Source organism: Urocitellus parryii, unplaced genomic scaffold (assembly GCF_045843805.1).
Source record: "Urocitellus parryii isolate mUroPar1 unplaced genomic scaffold, mUroPar1.hap1 Scaffold_347, whole genome shotgun sequence".
Classification (NCBI taxonomy): Eukaryota; Metazoa; Chordata; class Mammalia; order Rodentia; family Sciuridae; genus Urocitellus; species Urocitellus parryii.
The window spans coordinates 1,595-25,329 of NW_027553145.1; the positions used below are offsets into that span (position 1 = coordinate 1,595).

The 23,735-nt window shown below is 33.7% G+C and overlaps 1 protein-coding gene across 1 annotated transcript in view; it reads left to right on the plus strand.

Moving 5' to 3' along the window:
- Nucleotides 1-5,723: 5,723 nt before the first annotated feature.
- The window catches only part of LOC144251978 (transcription factor RFX3-like), a gene marked incomplete at its 5' end in the record, with an annotated part of 95,216 nt that continues 77,204 nt past the window's right edge, over nt 5,724-23,735 (plus strand). The window contains 2 exons of the mRNA XM_077794581.1: nt 5,724-5,905; nt 9,901-10,020. Coding sequence (XP_077650707.1) covers nt 5,724-5,905; nt 9,901-10,020 — 302 coding nt within the window. The remainder of the gene's footprint in view (nt 5,906-9,900; nt 10,021-23,735) is intronic.

Below are 23,735 nucleotides of genomic sequence, written 5' to 3' on the forward strand. Positions count from 1 at the left end.
TTGCTCAACCTATAACCTATAGCATGAATGATTCAACTGACTACATAGTAGTATCCTATATTGTGGACAAAATTGCTGACTGGAAATTATGCAGTCAGCTCTTTATACCTACAGGTTTCACATCCATGAATTCAACCAACCTCAGGTAGAAAATATCCAAAAAAAAGAAACTTGTATATGTACTGAACATGTACAGATTTTTTGTCACTATTCCCTAAATGATATAATGTAATAACTCTTCATATAGCATTTACATTTAAGTGGGTATTGTAAATAATAAATAATCTAGACATGATTTAAAATACACAGGAGGGGGTGCTCATAGGTTTTAAACAACTGCTACACCATTTTACATAAGGGACTTGAGAATCTACAGCTTTTGGTGTCTGAGGAGGTTCCTAGAACCAGTAGCCTGTGAATACCAAGGAATTTTTTAGTCAACTGGACTATTACTTACAAGCTTAGAAGTAAGTGGAATGTAGAGTCAATACATTCAGTTGATGTGGAACTAGTTAAATTTGGATACTTGGGAATAGCAACTGCCCACTCTTATTCAATTCCTGGCTAACAAATTTTCTTGCAATGGTTCTCAGAAAAATTGTGTTGACTCCCTTTTACATTCAAACTATTTCTATACAGACATACATTCATTTAGAATTATTAGAAATGATATCCTACCACAAAGAAAAGTTTACCTTAATGTATAAACAGTTTCTCAAGGTATACGGATGAAGAAAGCTGGTTGTTTTATGCTCATGATAGTATAGTTTATCTTAAACTATACAATAATTAGTAATATGCTTTAAAAAGCTTTATTTGCGCCTCCTGTAGTGTTTCTATTCCTATAATAAAATGGAGTTTATTTGTGGAGTTTTTGGGGTTTTAATAATAAAATAAGATTACTTTAAGCATTTCAGACTGGGCTATGAAAGCTAATCTTAACGCCTTCATTTATTTACTTTTAGTAATTATGTATGTTAAATGGCTTTTGCTAAGATTAGATTTCAATAAGAAGCATAAGGAAAATGTTTTGAAATTGATATTCATATTTCTTTCATTAATATAAAATATTATAATTTAGTTTTTGGAAGAAAATATGAATGTCTATCTGCTGTAAAAGTTTAGCTTAACTTATTTATAGAAAGCTAAGAATTTGTATCAGACTTTTAGGTACTTTTATTTTTTTAATCCTTGGGTTTATATGCTCATGAATTTGGAATAGGGAAATGCTTTTTCTAGGATGAATGTTTTTAGTTCCCTGAAAAATCATTTTACCTTCTTCTTTTTTTTTTTTGCTGATATGGTGCCAATGGTCATTTGCTTTGTTTGAAATTTTTTGTTAATTTCATTTCTTAGAACCAACCAATGTTATCATGTTCTTTAAGCATCATTCGAGAAACATTCTTTGAATATACAAGCAGAATTCCTTTAATTTTTTCAGATATATTATAGCAAAAATACTTAATTTTGCTTTCCCCCTACCTTACAGCATGATTTGGAGTTTGTTTTTTCATATCAGTACATTGAAGGACTCTTTATATTTATAAAAAGTGATTATATTAAAAGTAGCTGGGCTGGGTGCAGTGGTGCACGACTGTAATTAACTGTAATCCTAGCAACTTCAGAGATTGAGGCAGGAGGATGGCAGGTTTGAGGCCGGCATTTACAACTTTAGACAGACCCTGTCTGAAAATAAAAAGTACAAGGACTAGGGATGTAACTCAGTGGTACTGTGCCACTGAATTCAATCCCCAATACCACCCTTTGCCAAAAGAAAAGTAGCTGAGTTGTTCATCTATCTTACTAAAAGAAACACTGTGTTAAAATAATGATGGATTATTGGTTTGGGCTATATTGAGATTAAAAAAACAATGTAATTACATGAGATGAAAAGTGTCTGTTGAATTATCATATATATAGGCATTACTGAAAGAAAATAATTTTTAAGTTAGTAGTATGCAAATTGTGCATAATTCATAGTTTTTATTTTAAAAAACAATTTTATGTTCTAGTCAATCTCAATGATTAAGGGAATAAAACACTTCTTCACTTATTCAAGCAGAAGCATGTATCTCTATTATGATCTTAGCATTTCCTTTTTCCTATGTCCCTTTTCCTCTAGGGCAATCTGAGCCATCAAATGAAACTCCTTAGACACAGTACAAATCTTCTGCATCTTGTACTAAATCATAAATTGACTGAAGGTTCTAGGACATGATTTTCAAAGCACTTAATAAAATGGGACTTTGAGTGATTTGTGGTCTCCATCATTTCATCTATATTCCATTCAGCTGTCAGTCAGTTTCACATTGCTCCAGCCTTAAAGCTGATGAGACCTAGAGACAGTAATTTTACAGTTAAGGCTGTAAAACATTTTTCTCCTAGAAATCTTGATAAACTAGAAGAGTAAGACAAACAGAATGACATGGCCTTCAGTCTCTCTTGAGTACAACCAATGAATTCCCCTGTAATTTTAATGCAAATGTAGTAATAAGTAATTTTATTTTTCAGCTATTTTAACTTACATGGCATTTCAGAACAGAGGTGTATTATAACATTTCCAGAAATATCTAGGAAAAAATCAGGTAAATCAGATAAAACATGAAATGTATTAGTGGCAAAATGAAATAGACTGTTGCCTGTGAATAGCTTCTAAGTTAGACCCAGAAAGTTTCAGTACTGTTTCTTCTAATTTAATGGGGTACAATACAACACAAGGCCTATGACCAGTTATCACTTTTCTAATGTGAGGGAATTTCTTCATGACCCATTATTTGTTCATCCTGCAAACTGTATGATTTGATTACCACTCTTTCAGTATGTATAATTCCAGTTCTGTTTATTGGCTACGGAAATTATCTGGTTCGTCTTAAAATCTAGCTACAGTGTTTAATTTAAACTGTGGATGGTGGTAAATTTCATGGGTTAAGAGTTTTATAATGTAGCTACAGACTGTTAGAAATAATTTTAAACATTTATTTCAAATTTGCTTGGTGTAAGTTTTAGTGACTTTCCCATCTGTCTCATAAGAATGGACGGTGTGATATTTAATTGTGCTTTCCAAAGTACAGAACAAATGCAGTAAGGCAAGAAAAGGAAATTAAATATAAAAATAGGAAATAAAGAGGTTACAGTTTATAGATGATATAATTGTGTACCTAATAAAAATCATAAGAGAATCAGACGAAACTGTAATGTGAGAGGTGACTGAGTTAAAAATTAGTATATGATAAAATCAACAGCTTTTCAAGATGCAAAAAACAGTAATTTTAAAAAATTTGATAGAAGCAGAGGTCTTATTTACAATAAAAAAACAAAAGTATATGATAATAAACTATTAATGTGTGTATAAATCTAACTGCTAAATAAAATTCCTGAGGGACACAAAAGGAAACTTGAGTAATTAGAATACATACCATATTCTTAGATAAGAAATATCAGTATCAAATATTGACTCTCCCTAAATTTACATAAGAAGATATTTTAACATAATCTTAATCAAAATACCAATATATTTTTTCTTTCTATAAATAAATATATAAGAATAATAGAGAAACTTTAGTAAAAAGAAAAAGAATAGGGAATGAGCAGGGAGGAAACAGACAACTGCTTATGAAAACAGGTATAAAATTATAATTAAAGCAGAATTGTCTAGGCACAGTAATAGATCAGCAAATGGAATAGACTAGAAAACTGAAATAGGACAAATGCATATAGGAATATAGTAGAGAATAAAGGTGACATTGCCTGTCAGTGGAGAAATAATAAATTATCATTAAATAAATGATGTTTTGAATAGTAGGATAAACAGTTTAGAAAAGAAAATTAAATTAGTTCCATACATTATTCCTTATACCAAAATTAAATTTCACTTGGATGGAAAATGTATTTATTATTCTCTTCAAGTAGAAAGCATGATGTAAAATCCTCAAAATACTCAAAAATCATGTTTAAATGACCCTGGAAAATTTGTTGATGTTATGGTTATAGATGATTCATATGAAAAGAATTCTTTTTAACTTGGAATATTTTTCTGTCAATACAAACATGAAAATTTATCTTGTATAATCTTTTCAGAGTTTTACATTGGAGGGTTGTATACATTACAGAACTAATACATATGTTTAAGTGTACATATTCATATGCATATGTGTTCCATAGAGAACTGGAAGTCTTTCTGAATAGAATACAAATTTTATTTTTTAAAGTGATCTGCTCTGTAAGCTCAGTGGCTACATTTTCTAAGCCAACAGTTAATATGGGTTTAATGACATTTAATTACATAAGCGCAATATTTGCAATTAACATGATTCTGAAAAATTCAATTAATTGTCATGGTTAAAAGCAATACTGAAAATACTTAAAATAATTTTTTCTTAAAAATCTGAAAGTTCAAGTTCTCGTTTTAACCACAGATCTTAAAATATGTAAGCAAAATGGAGAAATGCTTTAACTTATTTAAATGTCCATTTCATCATTTATAACATTTGAGTCTAAATTTCTACAGAAGAAGTGAGATTAAATTCATCTTTTTATCAGTGGATGCCTACCACATTGTTTGGGTTGTCATTGGTGCTAAATAAATGAATTATTTTATTTCCATAATTTTAATTTAAATGATATTTCATTCTAAATATTAATTGTTTATTTTACCTCTTATATATGTCATGGAAATTTTTTTGAGACAAGTAATATGAAATATTTGCTGCTTTTGTGGAACTGTTATTCTAGTGTATTTAGGAAACTTGAGTTTGAAACCGTGCTCAAGCATCAAGAAAATGTATGACTTTAAGAAAAATTCTTTAAGTCTATTTTACTTCTCCTTTTGTAAGAAAGTAAATAAACAAATGAAAAATTTAATTTTGCTGAAGTTGAATGCAATAATATGTTACTGGATAAAATTTTCTAAAAATTCTATATTCTAAATTCTATACTTTAAAGGTATTTTCAAAAAATACAGGGTAATGCAACTTTAAAATGTTAACTATAGGTTGAAAATATTGCTTTACTACATGTCATTGTCATGTGCCTTCTAAAATTATGAAAAAACACATCGAGATAGAATTACTCATAATTATAAAACCAATTTTTTTTTCATTTTATATAAGTTCTTTGCCAATGTCTCATGAGTTTCTTTCCCTTTTGGGAAAGAATGAGTGAATTTTGTCCTTTCTGTTTTCAGAATAAATCCCATTATGAAATGTTATTATTTTATTATCTAGTGGTACCTTGAGATAAGTAAATTATAATTTCTAAAAGTGAATAGACTCTTAATATAAAACCTCATACAAAGCAGTTTGCTGTTCATGTATTATAACAAACCAACATGAAAGACACATTAGGTACCATGCTAGCAGACTTAGTAATGTGTTTTTTTCTATAACAATTAGAAATTTTATTTATGACTGATTAACTAGATTGTTTGAATTTTCTGAAGAAATATTTGTCTTCTTACAAGTAATACAGGGAAAACTAGTATGTCTCTATATATGCTTGACTCTATGAAGAAAAGGATATTGTCTAAGATGAAAAATGATGTTCAGCTATTTACACTGTTTCTGGAGGTTTTTAAAGCCAGATCTCTTCAGTCTCTGAATTTTAGCAGTTTACTCTTAGATTTAATGAAGAACTTTCAAGTATTTTTGCATATTGTGTTTGCAGGGGACTGGAGAAATTTTACAAACTGTATGACTTCTCTGTTTGCTGTGTCTTATTTCTACTAGCTCCAGTGGCTGTTGGACAATTATGAGACAGCAGAAGGAGTGAGCCTTCCCAGAAGCACTCTGTATAACCACTACCTTCGACACTGTCAAGAACACAAACTGGACCCTGTCAATGCTGCCTCTTTTGGAAAACTAATAAGGTCAATTTTTATGGGGCTGCGAACCAGGAGATTGGGCACTAGGTTAGTACTGAAAAATAAAGTCATAAACTTACTTCCCCTTTTCAAATTACAGCAGTTTTGTGAATTGTTTGAGCAAAAGTACTTGATTACAGGAATACATAAGGGAAAAATATAGAATAAGAAAAGGAAAGTCGCTGAATACTACCAAGCCAGAATGATATGCTGTCCTAAACACTGAGTGAGCAAAGCTTTGAGAATATTTGATTTTCAGCCTACATAGAAATTAACTGACTCAGAAGGGTGAGGTAGGAGGATCACCAAGTACAAAGCCAGCCTCAGCAATTTAGAGAGGCCCTAAGCAACTTAGCAAGACCCTATCTCAAAATAAAAAATTAAATGGGCTGAGAATGTAGCTCAGTGATTAAGTGCCCCTGGGTTCCATCCCTGGTACCAAAAGAAAAAAAGAAAAGCATTAACTGTTAATGCAAGACTTGCACATGATATTTTAAAAATCAATATGTCACTTACTTTTTTAAAAAACACTGAAGGTTTAGTGTTTGACATTGTAAATAGGAGACTATCTCCTGATTTTTACAAAATTATATTTAATTATCTTTATAATAACCTTATTTGAGTAGAGAAAAAAATTAAAGCTGGGTTTTCACTTCATTTCATGAAGCTAGGAGCAATTAAAAGTCATTTGGTAAATTTGCAAAATATAGGCATTTGAAGTCCTCTGTGATGACATAGGTCCTATTTTACCTCTTATTTTCCTTTTATTTATTTGTTTTCTCTGCTCTTAATCATGAAATTATCATGTGTAGAAGTTAGAACGTGGTATAGTTCAATTGTATAGAAGCCAATAATGTAAATAAGCACTTTTCAGTTTCTGTTTTCCTTCATTTGAAAATTAATGACTATTTTTACTAATCAAAGATGATGAAAAGAATACTTAGAACTGTGGAGTTTGTTTTTGTCTTTCCATAATTTCTACATAATGGAAACAAATATTTAGGCAGAAGGATTTGGGTGGTTTTGACTTTTTAAACTTACAGAAATTATTTAAAAATATTCAACATAGAGATGCTACACTGTATAACTTTAGGTGATGTACCTTTAATTACTTATAAATAATAACCTCAAAGGTTTTTTTTTTTTGGTAAAGAATTTACCAAAATAAAGAGTTTAGTAAAATAAAAAGTACATTAGTAATTAACTTCATTATATATTAATACCAAAGCAGGTCTTATGACCTATTTTTATGGGAAGGTCATCTAGTTTTTATGTTCCACTTCACGGAGAATTCATTCTACTTTCTATGGCCTGTTTCTGCTGTTTTCTCCTGCCAAGGTACATATTTTGGGATAGTATGTCTTGAACCCTGGTACTTTGTCAGTTTTATAAGATTTATAGGTCTGTATGCATTTGAATTCTGAATTATTCCATGATGTTGTTTTTTTTAATTTATTTTTTATTAGTTCTAATCAGTTATGCATGACAGCAGAAAGCTCTTTGATTCATTGTACACAACTTTTAAGTAATAGTATGGCTTTTAGATTGTTGGAGGTTTAGTTCTCGCATAAATATATTTTCTTCTATCTATACTTCAAAATAGTAGTATATTTTAAACTACAGAACATGATTATCTCTTCAGACTAAAGGAACCAGTTTTCATTCCCTTGAAAAAAGCTTTTTGTTTCTTTAGTATTTTTTTTAAAACCAAAATGAGGAAAATCATTATTTGGGGACCTAACCCTCTATTTCTGAACTGATAGCTCAGTAGTTACATATACTGTGCCAATATTTTGAAACTCTGGGCTTTATTCAACATTATAATAGCTGTATTGTTGTGCTACATTTGTTACTGAAAAGGATTTCAATGGGCCCTATTTTGAGGCTCCATTCAAACCTTGAAACATCTTTAATAATAGAAAGGGATAAAATTGGGGTTGTTTGGGTTTGTGAATGAGTAGAATCCATATTCTCTAAGTACATTTTACAATATTTCAGCTTTTACTTCTAATGTTCCCCCAATCCCCAACAATTATGTCTCCTGTTCCTTTTAAAATTGTATTCTATGTTTGCAATTGAGTTAGAATGCAAAGCCTAGAAGAATGAGGAGAAAATAAATACTATGCAAGAGTACGGGCTTAAACAAATGAGGTGTTATAAAGAGAGATAACTATAATGTAGGAAAATTGACAGTATTAGTGGTAGGGTAAAGTCCCAGAGATTCATTCTACTATGGCATTTACTTTCTACTCCTAATCCAAGAAGTAAATCAATATAAATCATGAGGCAAACTAAATCAGATATTTTTTTTAATTTTTTTAGTTATACATGGGCACAATATCTTTATTTTGTTTATTTATTTTTATGTGGTCCTGAGGATCGAACCCAGGGTCTCACATGTGAGAGGCGAGTGTTCTACCACTGAGCCACAACCCCAGCTCCAAATCAGATATTTTTAAAAAGAAAAAAAGTGAACTTTATGCCAGGAATGTTATGTATCAGTAGTATTATCTGTTGAAATTATTAGAACCAGACTACATCTTTTCTCAAGTTTGGGGGTCTAAGTAAACAACAAATAAATGAAATCACTGTATTTTTAAATAAAGGTGAATAAAAGGTACTGTTTTTTAGATCCCTTCTCCAAATCAAATTTGAGCAAAACTGACTATGGATATACTTCACTCTCCAAACCCTTTCCAGTGAATAAAAAGAACTTCCACTCCCTCCCAACCCAAGCAAAATGATGATATGTAGAAAACTGAAAAAGAACTAGATACTTCAAGAGAAACATCATTTTACTTTTTAGATTTTCCCCATGATTAATGCCTTTTACTCCTACCTATGCTACTTGCTTTCTACCCATACCTATACTATATCCTTACCTATACTATCTGCTATCCTTCAGTTTGTATGAAAAACACTGCAAATTGTGTTTTTGGTATTTCTTGTTTGTATTTTTAGCTCTGTCTTTGGACTTTGGAGAGCAAGATCTAATCTCTGCAAGTGATTAGACTTTGTAGGCATTAAATTTTCATTTTTATTTTGCTGAAAGAGTTCATACATTCAAATGACTTTTTAAAAAATTAACAATATTATTTATGTAATATGATTTTAATGTCTTCAAATGTATAGTGTTCATATTATATATGTTAATCTTGGAAGTAAAATTCTACTCTATTTTTATAAAAACTATTTAATCCACATTCCTCTTGCATTTCTTTTTCTAAATCTAAATGAAAGAAAAAATTGGAAAGAGCACTGATGTCTTGCTATATATAGACTTGTGAAAAACTATTTTCTCTTTGCAAGAATTTACATATTTAAAATGTTATTTTTGCAAGAATTTGCAAATTCCATTCAGAGCAAAACTTGTCATTTCTAATAGCAAACATGGTCTTTCTCATGAACATGGGGAAATTGTGACATTTTTATTCCAGGTGGGAATTTGCCATTTTCACAGAAAAATTTCCCCATGTCTGTTGTGATATATCTTATTCAGCCTACAAAACTGATATAAATTCATAAAAACAGAGACTAATAAAATGTGTTTCAAAATAAAAAATATCATCTTGTTTTAAGTTTCAAAATACTAATATGTTTCACTACAACATCCTATAATAAATTTATCTTATTTCATCATTCCTATGATAAAGAGAAAAATGTTGAACTTGTCCAAGTCTGTAGAATTTTTCTTTGTTCTCAATTTGCCACTTACAAATTCATATTTAATGTACAGTCCTTTATCCTGTTAATGAATTTTTGTTGGCCAAAACTGTTTTCCCACATTAAATTACATTTAAAATATTAATTTGAAAACAAAATACTTATCTTAGGGTCTTGAACTGATTGACTCAGAATCTTATTTTGATTCTTCAGATGTTCTCACTATAAAAACATAATAGGTATCAGGAAAAGATAAATAAAAAATATATAAGATTAGTATGCTGCTTTTACCTGATTTTTCAAAATGTGAAATTAAATGGACATTCTCTGTGGTTGATACTGGTTTGACTTTGTGTTTCCAATGTTGTTCTTTTATAAAGAGGAAACTCCAAGTACCATTACTATGGAATTCGTGTCAAGCCAGATTCTCCGCTTAATTGTCTGCAAGAAGATATGCAGTATATGGCTATGAGACAACAACCCATGCAACAGAAGCAAAGGTAGACTCTGGAGTTATCACTGATATGTCAAAGCTATATATTTCTAAGTTGCTTAGGTCACTTTTTTCTGAACAGAACAAATACCTAAGTGCATATGAATGTGACTGCTGTTGACAAACTTTCACTAAAGATAACTTTTAAATGTTCTAGAATTTTAATGTTCCTGTTTTTCACATTTAAAGAAAATATTTATTCTTTCATCCTTTTGGCCCTTTTTAAGTTAAGTGTAACATCTAATCCTCCAAAACTATTCAGACAGGGAAGTGAAACATAAAACACAGAAGCACACCTAAGCAAATAGTAGCAGGAGAACTTGTTTCATTATTATGAGCTTCTGATTTGCTGTTCTGCATATCTTTCCTTTTGACTAAGTATGAAGTCTTGCAGAATGTTTGGGACTTTAACACTTTCTTTGAGTCCAACTTTTATTAATATAGAATTGCAGATATTGGAGTCATAAGAGATATGAAGCATTCATGAATGGATGACTGGATGGATAATAGGATAATATATCTTAGGAGTGAAAAATACCTCAGTCTAGTCTGGTCCCATAACCTTTTGACAATCAAAGCATTGGCAACCCTGCTTTACAGATGAATCCCAGAAATGATTTATTTGCACAAGCCCATAATTCTGTTTCTTAGCCAAGGACTTTCTAGTCAGTCCCATGTGCCTAATATCAAAATTTAGAAAAACAAAGAAAAAAGAAACCTTACTCCTTTTACCAGCATCACTCAGCCATACCTGTAATTATTATTTTTTATTTCAATCTAACATATAGTATTCAGTAGAAAAAAAGGAGGTCTCTGCTTAAATCCTAATCCATTAATCTAGTTGACTTGGCTAGTTCTCCACATCCATACTAGTTTAGTAAGAAGCACTAACTCTAAGACACTGATAGAAAAAGAATGTATCACACAGTAGGCCTTCATCTATTTAATCAGCAAACATTGAATCTCTTTTGTGTGCTAGGCACTGCATGCAGAGGATAAGACACAGTTTCTACCTTAGGTTAAAACATTAAAAGTAGAGATGTATGGGAAAATCGGGAGGGGAAAAGGAATGCAGTCTGAGACATGTTAAAATACAACTTTGGTCAAGAAACTATAAACTACAAAGTAATTTTCAGGAAACTCTGGAGAGTGAGGATTGGGAAATTTCATAGAGAAGTGCTCTTCAGTAGAGAGAGACCAAGAAGAGTCAGAAAAAAAAAAGAGGAATATTCAGGCAGAAGGAACAAGTAAACAAAATCACCTAGGGATAATATCTTTGATGTCTTTAGTAAATGGCCCATGATTTAGTGAGTTTGGTATTGCAAAAGGAACATTGAAGAGATGACAGAATAGCTTACTGGGAGATGCAGTTTAGAAAGCAGTTTGGATCATATATTAAGGGATATAGTTGTATATGAAGCTAATAAGTTTGTTCTTTGTACAGAACATAGCTTTGAAGCTTTTTAAGGCTTTGAAGCGAAACAATTGAACTTTGATTTTTTCTAGAGTGATGACTTTTTGATTTGGGGCAAGACATATTTAATGGGAAGAGACTGGAGGTAAGGATACTTGTTAAGTGGTTTTAAACACAGTGATAATTTCCAGTGTGTGTATTCCAGCCTGCAGACTCAGTTCAAGATTTGCTTTATAAAGAGGTATCTCAAGAGTTTTAGATTTTTAATTCATAAATTCTCAATTTTGTTTTTAATTGTGGATTCTTATTTTTTCAAATATAGCCAATGAAATATATTAAGAAGGAGTCCAAACAATTAACAGAATGAATCATAGAGTAGTACCTTACATAGTTGAAGACAGGGTTTGAATGAGTTATAATAAACTGTTACTTATTGTCTTGGATAATAATTTTTCTCCTATTTACTAGTAGCAGCAGCTACAGCTCTTACTTGCTGATGTGATCTCTACCCTCATGCATAGCAACATTACACATTGTGGCTATAGTGAAATTAAAAAAAAGAAAAAAGCTTGATTCAAAAGTAACATACTCAAAATAATTATGAGCAAAACCTTGTTAAATTATACCTAAGAGAACTAAAACCTACTTCTTCATATGATTTAACTATAAGGTAATCTACCAAGCTTTCAAGAAAATGTAGGTTTTCATAGAACATTTTTTATAAAAAGCCTAAAATACTCAAGTAGGAGCTACAGTTTCTTTTTTTTTATTGATTGTTCAAAACATTACAGAGCTCATGATAAATCATCTTTCATACATTTGACTCAATTGGGTTTTGAACTCCCATTTCTACCCCAAATACAGATTGCAGAATCACATCTGTTACATACCCACATTTTTACATAATGGCATATTAGTGACTGTTGTATTCTGCTACCTTTCCTATCCCCTACTATCCCCCCTCCCCTCCTCTCCCCTCCCATCTTCCCTCTCTGCCTCCTCTGCTGTTGTTCAATTCTCTCCCCTTTTTTCCCCTCCCCCTTGCCCATCATAACCTCTTATAATTTTGTGTATCATTGAAGGTCTCCTACCATTTCCATATGCTTTCCCTTCTCTCTCCCTTGCTCTCCCCCCATTCGTCTTTGTTTACTGTTAGTCTTTTCCTCATGCTCTTCCTTCCTGTTCTGTTCTTAGTTGCTCTCTTTATATCAAAGAAGACATTTGGCATTTGTTTTTTAGGGCTTGGCTAGCTTCACTTAGCATAATCTGCTCTAATGCCATCCATTTCCCTGCAAATTCTATGATTTTGTCATTTCTTAGTGCTGCATAATACTCCATTGTATATAGATGCCACATTTTTTTTATCCATTCATCTATTGAAGGGCATCTAGGTTGGTTCCACAGTCTAGCTATTGTGAATTGTGCCGCTATAATCATTGCTGTGGCCATATCCCTATAGTGCGCTCTTTTAAGGTCCTCAGGGAATAGTCAAAGAAGGGCGATAGCTGGGTCAAATGGTGGATCCATTCCCAGCTTTCCCAGGAATCTCCATACTGCTTTCCAAATTGGCCTCACCATTTTGCAGTCCCACCAGCAGTGTAAAAGTGTACCCTTTTCCCCACATCCTCGCCAACACTTATTGTTGTTTGACTTCATAATGGCTGCCAATCTTACTGGAGTGAGATGGTATCTTAGGGTGGGTTTGATTTGCATTTCTCTGATTGCTAAAGATGGTGAGATTTTTTTCATGTACTTTTTGATTGATTGTATGTCCTCCTCTGAGAAATGTCTGTTCAGGTCCTTGGCCCATTTGTTGATTGGATTATTTGTTATCTTATTGTTTAATTTTTTGAGTTCTTTGTACATTCTGGATATTAGGGCTCTATCTGATGTGTGAGGGGTAAAAATTTGTTCCCATGATGTAGGCTCTCTATTTACCTCTTTTATTGTTTCTCTTGCTGAGAAAAAACTTTTTAGTTTAAGTAAGTCCCATTTGTTTATTCTTGTTGTTAACTCTTGGGCTATGGGAGTCCTATTAAGGAATTTGGAGCCCGACCCCACAATATGTAGATCGTAGCCAACTTTTTCTTCTATCAGACGCAGTGTCTCTGATTTGATATCTAGCTCCTTGATCCATTTTGAGTTAACTTTTGTGGCTGGCGAGAGAAAGGGATTCAATTTCATTTTGTTGCATATGGATTTCCAATTTTCCCAGCACCATTTGTTGAAGATGCTATCCTTCCTCCATTGCATGTTTTTAGCCCCTTTATCAAATATAAGATAGTTGTAACTTTGTGTATTAGTCTCTGTGTCCTCTATTCTGTACCATTGGTCCACCCGCCTGTTTTGGTACCAGTACCATGCTGTTTTTGTTACTATTGCTTTGTAGTACAGTTTGAACTCTGGTATCGCTATACCTCCAGATTCACACTTCCTGCTTAGAATTGCTTTTGCTATTCTGGGTCTTTTGTTTTTCCATATGAATTTCATGATTGCTTTACCTATTTCTACAAGAAATGCCATTGGGATTTTGATTGGCATCGCATTAAACCTGTAGAGAACTTTGGGTAATATCGCCATTTTGATGATGTTAGTTCTGCCTATCCATGAACAGGGTACATTTTTCCATCTTCTGAGATCTTCTTCTACCTCTCTCTTTAGGGTTCTGTAGTTTTCATTGTATAAATCTTTCACCTCTTTTGTTAGGTTGATTCCCAAGTATCTTATTTTCTTTGAGGATATTGTGAATGGAGTGGTTTTCCTTATTTCCATTTCAGAGGTTTTGTTGCTGATATACAGGAATGCCTTTGATTTATGCGTGTTGATTTTATAACCTGCCACTTTGCTGAATTCATTTATTAACTCTAGCAGCTTCTTTGTAGACCCTTTTGGTATATTATCATGTCATCCGCAAATAGCGATAATTTAATTTCTTCTTTTCCTATTTTTATGCCTTTAATTTCTTTTGTCTGTCTAATTGCTCTGGCTAGTACTTCGAGAACTAAATTGAATAGAAGTGGTGATAGAGGGCACCCCTGTCTTGTTCCAGATTTTAGAGGGAATGCCTTCAGTTTTTCTCCATTTAGGATGATGCTATCCTGAGGTTTAGCAATGTTGAGGTAAGTTCCTGTTATCCCTAGTTTTTCTAATGTTTTGAACATAAAGGGATGCTGTACTTTGTCAAATGCTTTTTCTGCATCTATCGAGATGATCATATGGTTCTTGTCTTTAAGTCTATTGATGTGGTGAATAGCATTTATTGATTTCCGTATATTGAACCAGCCTTGCATCCCAGGGATGAATCCTACTTGATCATGGTGCACAAGTTTTCTGATATGTTTTTGTATTCGATTCGCCAGGATTTTATTGAGAATTTTTGCATCCAAGTTCATTAGAGATATTGGTCTGTAGTTTTCTTTCTTTGAAGTATCTTTGTCTGGTTTTGGGATCAGAGTGATGTTGGCCTCATAGAATGAATTTGGAAGAGCTCCTTCTTTTTCTATTTCTTGAAATAGCTTGAAAAGTATTGGTATTAATTATTCTTTGAAGGTTTTGTAGCACTCCACTGTATACCCATCCGGTCCAGGGCTTTTCTTGGTTGGTAGTCTTTTGATGGCTTCTTCTATTTCATCCTTTGTTATTGGTCTGTTTAAATTGTGTGTGTCTTCCTGTCTCAATCTGGGGAAATCATATGCCTTAAGAAATTTATCGATATCTTCACTATCTTCTATTTTATTGGAATATAGGGTTTCAAAATACTTTCTAATTATCTTCTGTATTTCTGTAGTGTCTGTTGTGATATTTCCTTTTTCATCCCGTATGTTAGTAATTTGAGTTCTCTCTCTTCTTCTTTTCATTAGCATGGCTAACGGCTTGTCTATCTTATTTATTTTTTCAAAGAACCAACTTTTAGTTTTATCTATTTTTTCAATGTTTTTTTTGTTTCAATTTCGTTGATTTCTGCTCTAATTTTAATTATTTCTTGTCTTCTACTACATTTGCTGTTGTTTTGCTCTTCCTTTTCTAGATTTTTGAGGCATAGTGTGAGTTCATTTATTTGTTGTTTTTTTCTTTTTTTGAGGAAAGAACTCCAAGAAATGAATTTCCCTCTTAAAACTGCTTTCATTGTGTCCCATAGATTCAGGTATGTTGTGTCTGTATTATCATTTGACTCTAAGAATTTTTTCATCTCCTCCTTTATGTCTTCTGTAACCCATTGATCATTCAATACCATATTGTTCAATTTCCATGTGGTGTAGGGTTTTTCCTTCCTTCTTTTATCATTGATTTCCAATTTCATTCCATTATGGTCAGATATGGTGCATGGTATTATCTCCACGCCTTTATATTTACTAAGAGTTGCCTTATGGCATAATATATGGTCTATCTTTGAGTAGGATCCATGAACTGCTGAGAAGAACGTGTATCCACTTGTTGATGGTTGATATATTCTATATATGTCGGTTAAGTCTAGGTTGTTGATTGTGCTGTTGAGTTCTATTGTTTCTTTATTCAGTTTTTGTCTGGAGGATCTGTCTAATGGCGAGAGCGGTGTGTTGAAGTCACCCATAATTATTGTATTGTGGTCTATTTGACTCTTGAACTTGAGGAGGGTTTGTTTTATGAATGTTGCAGCTCCATTGTTTGGTGAATACAAATTGATAATTGTTATGTCTTGTTGGTGGATGGTTCCTTTTAACAGTATATAGTGCCCTTCTTTATCCTTCTTGATTAGCTTAGGTTTGAAGTTGATTTTATTCGATATGAGTATGGCCACTCCTGCTTGCTTCCGAGGGCCATGTGAGTGGTATGATTTTTCCCAACCTTTTACCTTCAGCCTGTGTATGTCTTTTCCTATCATATGAGTCTCCTGAAGGCAGCATATTGTTGGATTTGTTTTTTTGATCCAGGTTACTAGCCTATGTCTCTTGATTGGTGAGTTTAGGCCATTAACATTTAAGGTTACAATTGAGATATGATTTGTACTTCCAGTCATGCTTCTTTATTTATTTATTTTAGTTTGGCTAGTTTTACTTTTTGGTTATTTTCCTCCCCCTTTACTGAGATACCTCCTGCTATTGGTTTTGGGCACTATTTTTCAATTCCTCTTCTTGTAGTATTTTGCTCAAAATACTTTGCAGTGCTGGTTTTCTTGCTGCGAATTCTTTTAGCTTTTGTTTATCGTGAAAGATTTTAATTTCGTTGTCAAATCTGAAGCTCAATTTTGCTGGATACAGTATTCTTGGTTGGAATCCATTATTTTTCAGTGTTTGAAATACATTGTTCCAGGATCTTCTCGATTTCAAAGTCTGTGATGAGAAATCAGTTGTTAACCTAATTGGTTTACCCCTGAATATAATCTGCCTCTTTTCTCTCGTAGCTTTTAATATTCTCTCCTTGTTCTGTATGTTGGCTATCTTCATTATTATGTGTCTTGGAGTTGGTCTATTATGGTTTTGAATGTTTGGGGTCCTGTAGGCTTCCAGGATTTGGCAATCCATTCTATCTTTCATCTCTGGGAAGTTTTCTACAATGATTTAATTTAATATGCTGTCCATTCCTTTGGTTTGAATCTCTGTGCCTTCTTCTATCCCAATGACTCTCAAATTTGGTTTTTTTATGACATCCCATATTTCTTGAATAGATTGCTCATGGGATTTAAACATCTTTTCTGTGTTGACTATACTCTTTTCAAGTTGATAAACCTTGTCTTCATTATCTGATGTTCTGACTTCTACTTGATCAAGTCTATTTGTAATATTCTCGTTTGAGTTTTTAATTTGGTTTATAGTTTCCTGCAATTCTAGGATTATTGTTTGATTTTTTTTTAAGATCTCTATCTCCTGGTAGAGCTCGTTCTTTGCCATTTGAATTTTTTGTTTAATTCATTTTCAAAATATACTTTTATTTCTTGGACTTGCTGTCTCACGTCTTCTCTAATATTCCTTTCCATTTGAGTTAGGTATGCCTTGAGTTCTTTCCTTATCCCTGCTTCTGATGTTTCTATGTCCTCCTGTAGAATTAAGTTGTCTTGCATTGTTTGTACTCCTTTTTTCCCTTGTTTTCTCATGTTGTCCACGTTACTTTCCAGCTCTTTTTGATTGTCGTGTTTCTGCTCTCTTCTATAGCTTTGTTTTGGTTCTGTATTACTCTGATGTCTCTCCTTTGTGTTGTTAAACTATGCCTGCTAACATGGATTCCGCTGGGAAGGAATTCCTCCGACATCTGAGCTCCAGTGACGACACTACTCTGCTATGGCGGGCCCCAGGCTCCTTGCCGGGGTGTACTAATCGGGGGTGTGACTGGACTATCTCTGTTTGGTTTCAGTTCCCGGTCGCGGCAGTATCACAGGCCGAGGGCGGTGATCGGTCGCCTGCGGGCGGCGTTCTCCTATGGCCCAGTTATGCAGGCAGTGGGTGAACTGTCGCCGGCAGGCCTGCGGTTTCTAGCCACCCAGTCTCGAGGGCCTTGCCTCTAGTCTCCTGGTTTCTCCTGCTAGTCTTGGTTTCTCCTGCTAGACCAGATTTCCCCTGAGTGATGGCTCTCGGCAGTTCAAAGTGTACTCTGGGCCTGCCGTTTGTTGAGTGTGGAGGGTGACTATTGGGAACCCCGGCACTCTTTTGTTTTTTTTCTGTTGTGGGGGATGGGACTGTACCGCTTCCTTCCCCCTCTGAAATCCTGTACTCAGCCCGGGGGTCAGTGCTGTCTTGGCTGGCAGGATTCCACCCACTCGCAGCCACTTTTCTCCCTGCTTGCTAATTAATCGCTTCTCTGCGGGGCAGGCCACGCGAATCAGTCGGCCTGGATCTCCAGGGTCCTGCTGTTGGCTATTGGGATCCCTGGCATTCTATCGCTTTGATTTTTTCTGTTTGCCCCTCCCCCAGTGCTGGCTAGCCAGGTTTCGTTTTGGCTGCTGATGGGAGAAGGGGTTGAAGGTCAAGTGTCTCTAGTTTTCCCCTAGTCTTTATGCAGGCTCACTCTGATACTCCCTCCCCCGGAAAGCCTAGGAGAGATTTTATGTGAATTCCCCGATGGTGGGGGGGGGTGAGCTGAGTGACACACACCTGTTTTGATGTTGCAATCTGTCAGAGAGTGGTGGTGTATACTTCAGCTTTCCAAGATGGTGTCCGCTGTGGGGGGTGGGACTGTACCGCTTCCTTCCCCGTCTGAAATCCCGTACTCAGCCCGGGGGTTAGTGTGGGCTTGGCTGGTGGGATTCCACCTAATTGAGCTACAGTTTCTAAGGTCTCCTATGAAACAGATTCCAGAGCTATCAAAGTTAAGGAGCTATGAAAACCTCTGCAACCTCCATAATTGCTTTTAGAAACAGATGCAATATGTATGTATCTAGGAAGTGATATAAAATTCTCAATAATATTAATAAATTCTACCAACTTGAATTTCTTATATCATATGCTTTCTTGTGAAATAAGAGTGTTAGGTACTGAACCCTCTTTTGATTCATTTGTGTTTTTGATGATGCAAGTTTTGTATTATAGATGATTGCTCTTGAAATTCTGTCTTGATGAATGATTGTATTAGCGTTGTCAATTGCACAGATTTCTTTATTGAGACGAGCAGGAAGCTTCAGTTGTCTCATTGAAGGAGACTCTTCACTGACAACCTGCGTAGGCCTCAACTGAACCCATTTACTTCATTTTGTAGAAGTACTTGGATAGTTTCTCTCCTTGCATCTGGATGTAAGGGTGAAGTTAAGCATATTTGTTTAAAATGATGGAAAAAGAACTTATTGTATCATTTGTTTTATGCCTTAAACAATTAAAAATTGATGATTCCAAAAGTGAAATGATTCTATTGAATGTATTAAAATTTGTATAAGAAGAAACTTACACATTATGTTAAAATGCAAGTGATATGTGAAAGGTTTAAAATATTTCATAGCAGGTACTGGTATTTAATATGGCAGAATATTCAAATTGTTTAAATGACTTCATGATTATTGAATATATCCATGTGGGCACGTCTTCCATCTTATATAGTCACGTTTCATGTGTTCTTATAATGAAAAAATTCAAGTATATTCAGTTATTATTTTGTTAATTAAATTCAGGTGTTTAATTTGTAAATTTTTCTAGTGGATTTGGTATTAAAGTACTTTTAGAGATGTAATTATTATTATTTTATATGGTTGTATATTATCTTTTGCTCCTTTATATGCAGAATCTTATTTGAAGATTAATAGGATCATAGAGGAAATTTCCACTTATCCGCAAATCATGGAACATAGCCATGAGTATGGAAATAAATGGAAAGTGCTTCTGACTGAAAAGCAGATGTCACACAGAGTCTGTAGTTTCATGTACTTGAAAAGAAATATCCATCCTCAAACCATTTACTTAAAATAAAGGTGCAGATTAAGGCCCACTTGATTCATAGGCAACCATGGAATACGACAGCTGGCAAAGGAAGTATAAGTGGACAGGGTCTTCTGCTTACTTTTGAGTTGTTCATTACAGTAGTTTGTTGATACTCAGTGGCGAACAAATGGACCCAGGCACTCCGGTAAGCCCTTAGAGTAAGATTCTAGAGACTACAATCTAGTCTGACACAATGTAAAAACTGCTTTGCAGATTGATGGCATTATGGGTAATCAAGAAGAGAAAGAATGTATAATTTTAATAGCTTCTGTTGAAAACATCTCTTATAAAAATAATATTTGCATTTAAAGGAGGTAATCTTAAGTTCTTAAAGAGATTCACTAATGGACTAATTTGCTTTCCCTAATTTAGACAACATTAATTTAGGTTATCAAAGAACAAAAATGAGATCAGTAATTTTCAGCTCTACAAACTAAGTAAAAAATGTTTGCTCCAGTTTCTTTTTAATATTTAAAAGAAGTACATAAAGAATGTTGGCACTATATTTTAGTTATTCTTCCAAACCCTAGTAGCTAAAGTAGTGGAATGAAGCCAAGTGTTTTTGACAATGTGCTTGTCTGTGTTTGATTCCAGTAGCCATTCTCAAAATATTAAACTGCATTTATCATTTCTTCAACAAATATATATATCAATTGTCAGTTGCATTAGAATATGTGCATCACATCTAAAAGAGATGGCACAGGATTCTAAATGCCAGAACCTGAAAGAAGAGATGGCCTAGTCCAACCCACTCTCTCTCTCTCTTTTTTTTTTTTTTTTGTGGTGCCAGGGATCAAACCCAGAGTCTCCTGCATGGTAGGCAAACCCTTACCCACTGAGCTAAAATTCTCAATCCTCAATCCATCCTCTTGATAAGAAAATGGAAGTCCATAAGGGAAAATAACATCTGAAATCATGTAACAACCTAGATAAGAACCCAATTCTCTTGTCAAAGAGGTAATATAATCTATTCAGAAACATATAATATTTTTTTCATAAAATGGAAGGAGAAAACACATTTTAATGAGTATATTTCAATTAAGTTAGGAAATGTGCTACTTCCTACCTATTTGCATGGTCTCTTTTTTTTTTTTTTTAAAGAGAGAGTGAGAGAGGAGAGAGAGAGAGAGAGAATTTTTTTTTTAATATTTATTTTTTAGTTCTCGGCGGACACAACATCTTTGTTGGTATGTGGTGCTGAGGATCAAACCTGGGTCGCACGCATGCCAGGCGAGCGCACTACCACTTGAGCCACATCCCCAGCCCTTGCGTGGTCTCTTAACAGGAATTGAATTCTGTGAAAGAAAGAACTTTTGTGGCACTGAAGGGGAAGCCAAGAGAGGTCCTGTGAAAAGATGTTATAGCAAAACTGTTTTTGCTTTGTCTATGAATATTTGTATATATATAAGGAGAAAGGAAGTATTATTATTATTATCATCATTATTATAAGTACTAGAGAAAAAATCTTTAGGAATATTCTGGTGCTTTGGAGGAAAACGCAGCCTGGCAATTAGACAAGTTTGGCTTCTGTTTCTTTATACCTCTATGCTTGTGGTTTTCAATGTTGATTAATTTAATAGTTTATAATTATTTTCTAGACCTCTAGTTCCCTGGGATCATCACAGAGCTAAGCATATAGGGCAAGTAAATTGGTCTAGGCAATGAGGGTGGCAGGCATCTTTAGTGAGATGATCTGGTGCCTGTGCATTTTGCTTTGGAGACAAATAAGAAATCTTGGCATTTAAAAATGTTCAGTGTGCACTGTGGTACTCCATGATGAAATGACCATATTTTCTATTAAGTCAGGAAAATTGTAAATAATCACAACTCAGTAATTTCAAATTATTAATTCATGTAAAGTTTAATAATAGTAACAGTCACCACTAACTTATTCTCCTGATAAGTATTTATTGAACACTTAAAATGTTCTTTTAAGTTCATACAAAGTAAAGCACTTTATCTGTAAGATCTCATTTGGCAATTATATTGCTATTTACTGAGAAAGAAACTAGGTCCACTTAATTTGGGCTGCACGCAAAAAGCTCACTAATTTATTTTTTTTCCTAGATAAAGATTCAGATACCTTTTTCTTTTTTTTTTAAATTTATTTCTATGTCCTGGCATCAGGTAGAGCCAGATTGTCACTCTCCAAATAAAGAAGTTGGTGAGGGGTATCACTCTGGAATCTGTTTAACAGAAAGAGCCATGTGTTATTCAGCTTCTCATGGCTATGACCAAAATACTTGACAGAAACAACTTAGAGAATTAAAGGTTTATTTTGATCTCACAGTTTCAGAGATTCTGTCCAAGGTCACAGGATACTGTACTGAGGTGAGATGGAACATCATGGTGGAAGGACATGGCATAGGAAAACTGCTCGCCTCATGGCAAATATGAAGGAGGGAGGGAGGGAGGGAGGAAGTGGGGAGAGAGGAAAGAGGAAACACACAAGCATGAGGAGCCAGGGACAAGATATAATTCACCAAGAATACACCCCCAGTGAGCTAGTTTCTCCAGCCATGCCCCACCAGGCTATAGTTGACACCTAGTAGTCTATTCGAATCATTAATCTATCATGTGGATAAATCTACTGATGAAGTTGTAAACTCTTATAATCACTTCTGACATTTTTGCATTGTCTAACACATGAATATTTGGGGGGACACTTCTAAACCATAACAAGCCAACTGTAGGTAAAAAATGTGGCATGCATATATATTTGTAGTAAGAATATATTCTTCTAGATATTTAACTGTAAATTACCTGTACTAAAAGGACACAATAAAGAAATTCATGAGATCAGGGAATCATGTCTGCCTCATCCAACATTGCATTTCAGTGCTCTATAAATATTCATTGAATTAATGAATAATCCATTCCTCTGGATCATTCATTTTCATTTTAGCCTTGGGCCTCAATCTCCTTTCCTTTCTGCAGTTAATACATTTAAGGCCTTGGGTTGTGGCTTAGTGGTAGAGCACTTGCCTAGCATGAGGCACTGGGTTCTATCCCCAGCAGCACATAAAAAAACTAAATAAACAAAATAAAGGTATTGTGTCTGTCTACAACTAAAAGTATTTTTAGGGAAATACATTTAAATTTAATTATTTCTCTTCTCTTTGCTCAATTATAAATCTAGAACTAATGAAGAGAGATACATACTCTGAAAGTTACCAACAAGAATTGAAGAGAGAGAATTCTATCATTAATCAGCAAGGTTGATATTAGAAGTCATTTAGATAAATATAAATGTATATTTTAGTGTGGCATCAAAGAGTCAGTTACTGTTTTGAAAGAATGAATCTCTTCACACAGTGGTACTTTTTTCTTATTCATTCATGTTTATATCACCTGGTTCATTTTATACATCAGGTAATCTAAAGACTTTCTGGGGCAATTTTTCAAAAGAGGTTTAAAAGAAACTTCTAGTCATAGAAAATTGTAGTCTCTTGCCCTGATTGTCAGGTCATCATTTTTACTTATTTATGCAAATCAGTGATCATGTACTTTCATATATTATGAACATAATAATGACTCTGCCTGTGGAGTTAATATTTTGCATGTGTGTATTTCATCTGCTTTGAAAGGACTTTCCAAATTTAGTTTTTTTTTTTCATTTAGTTTATTGAAAAATCTTCTACTTGGTACAGTTGATTGAATGTGATGGTAAACATATACTACTCTTTGTCTTCCAGTGAACTGTTTCAGTATCCTTGGTTGTGAGATTCTGACAGAATATTATGATTACAGTAGAGTTGCAAATGTCCAAGTCCTAAATAATAGCTATAGGTAACCCCATGGGGGAAGATTCCTAATAATTTTCTAAGTTTTCTGTGTTAGTGGCAGGTTTCATGCATATACTCAGCTATTAAAGCATTACAGTTTCTTTCATTTCCTAATCATTAACAACTTTAGTTCTGATTGCCCATG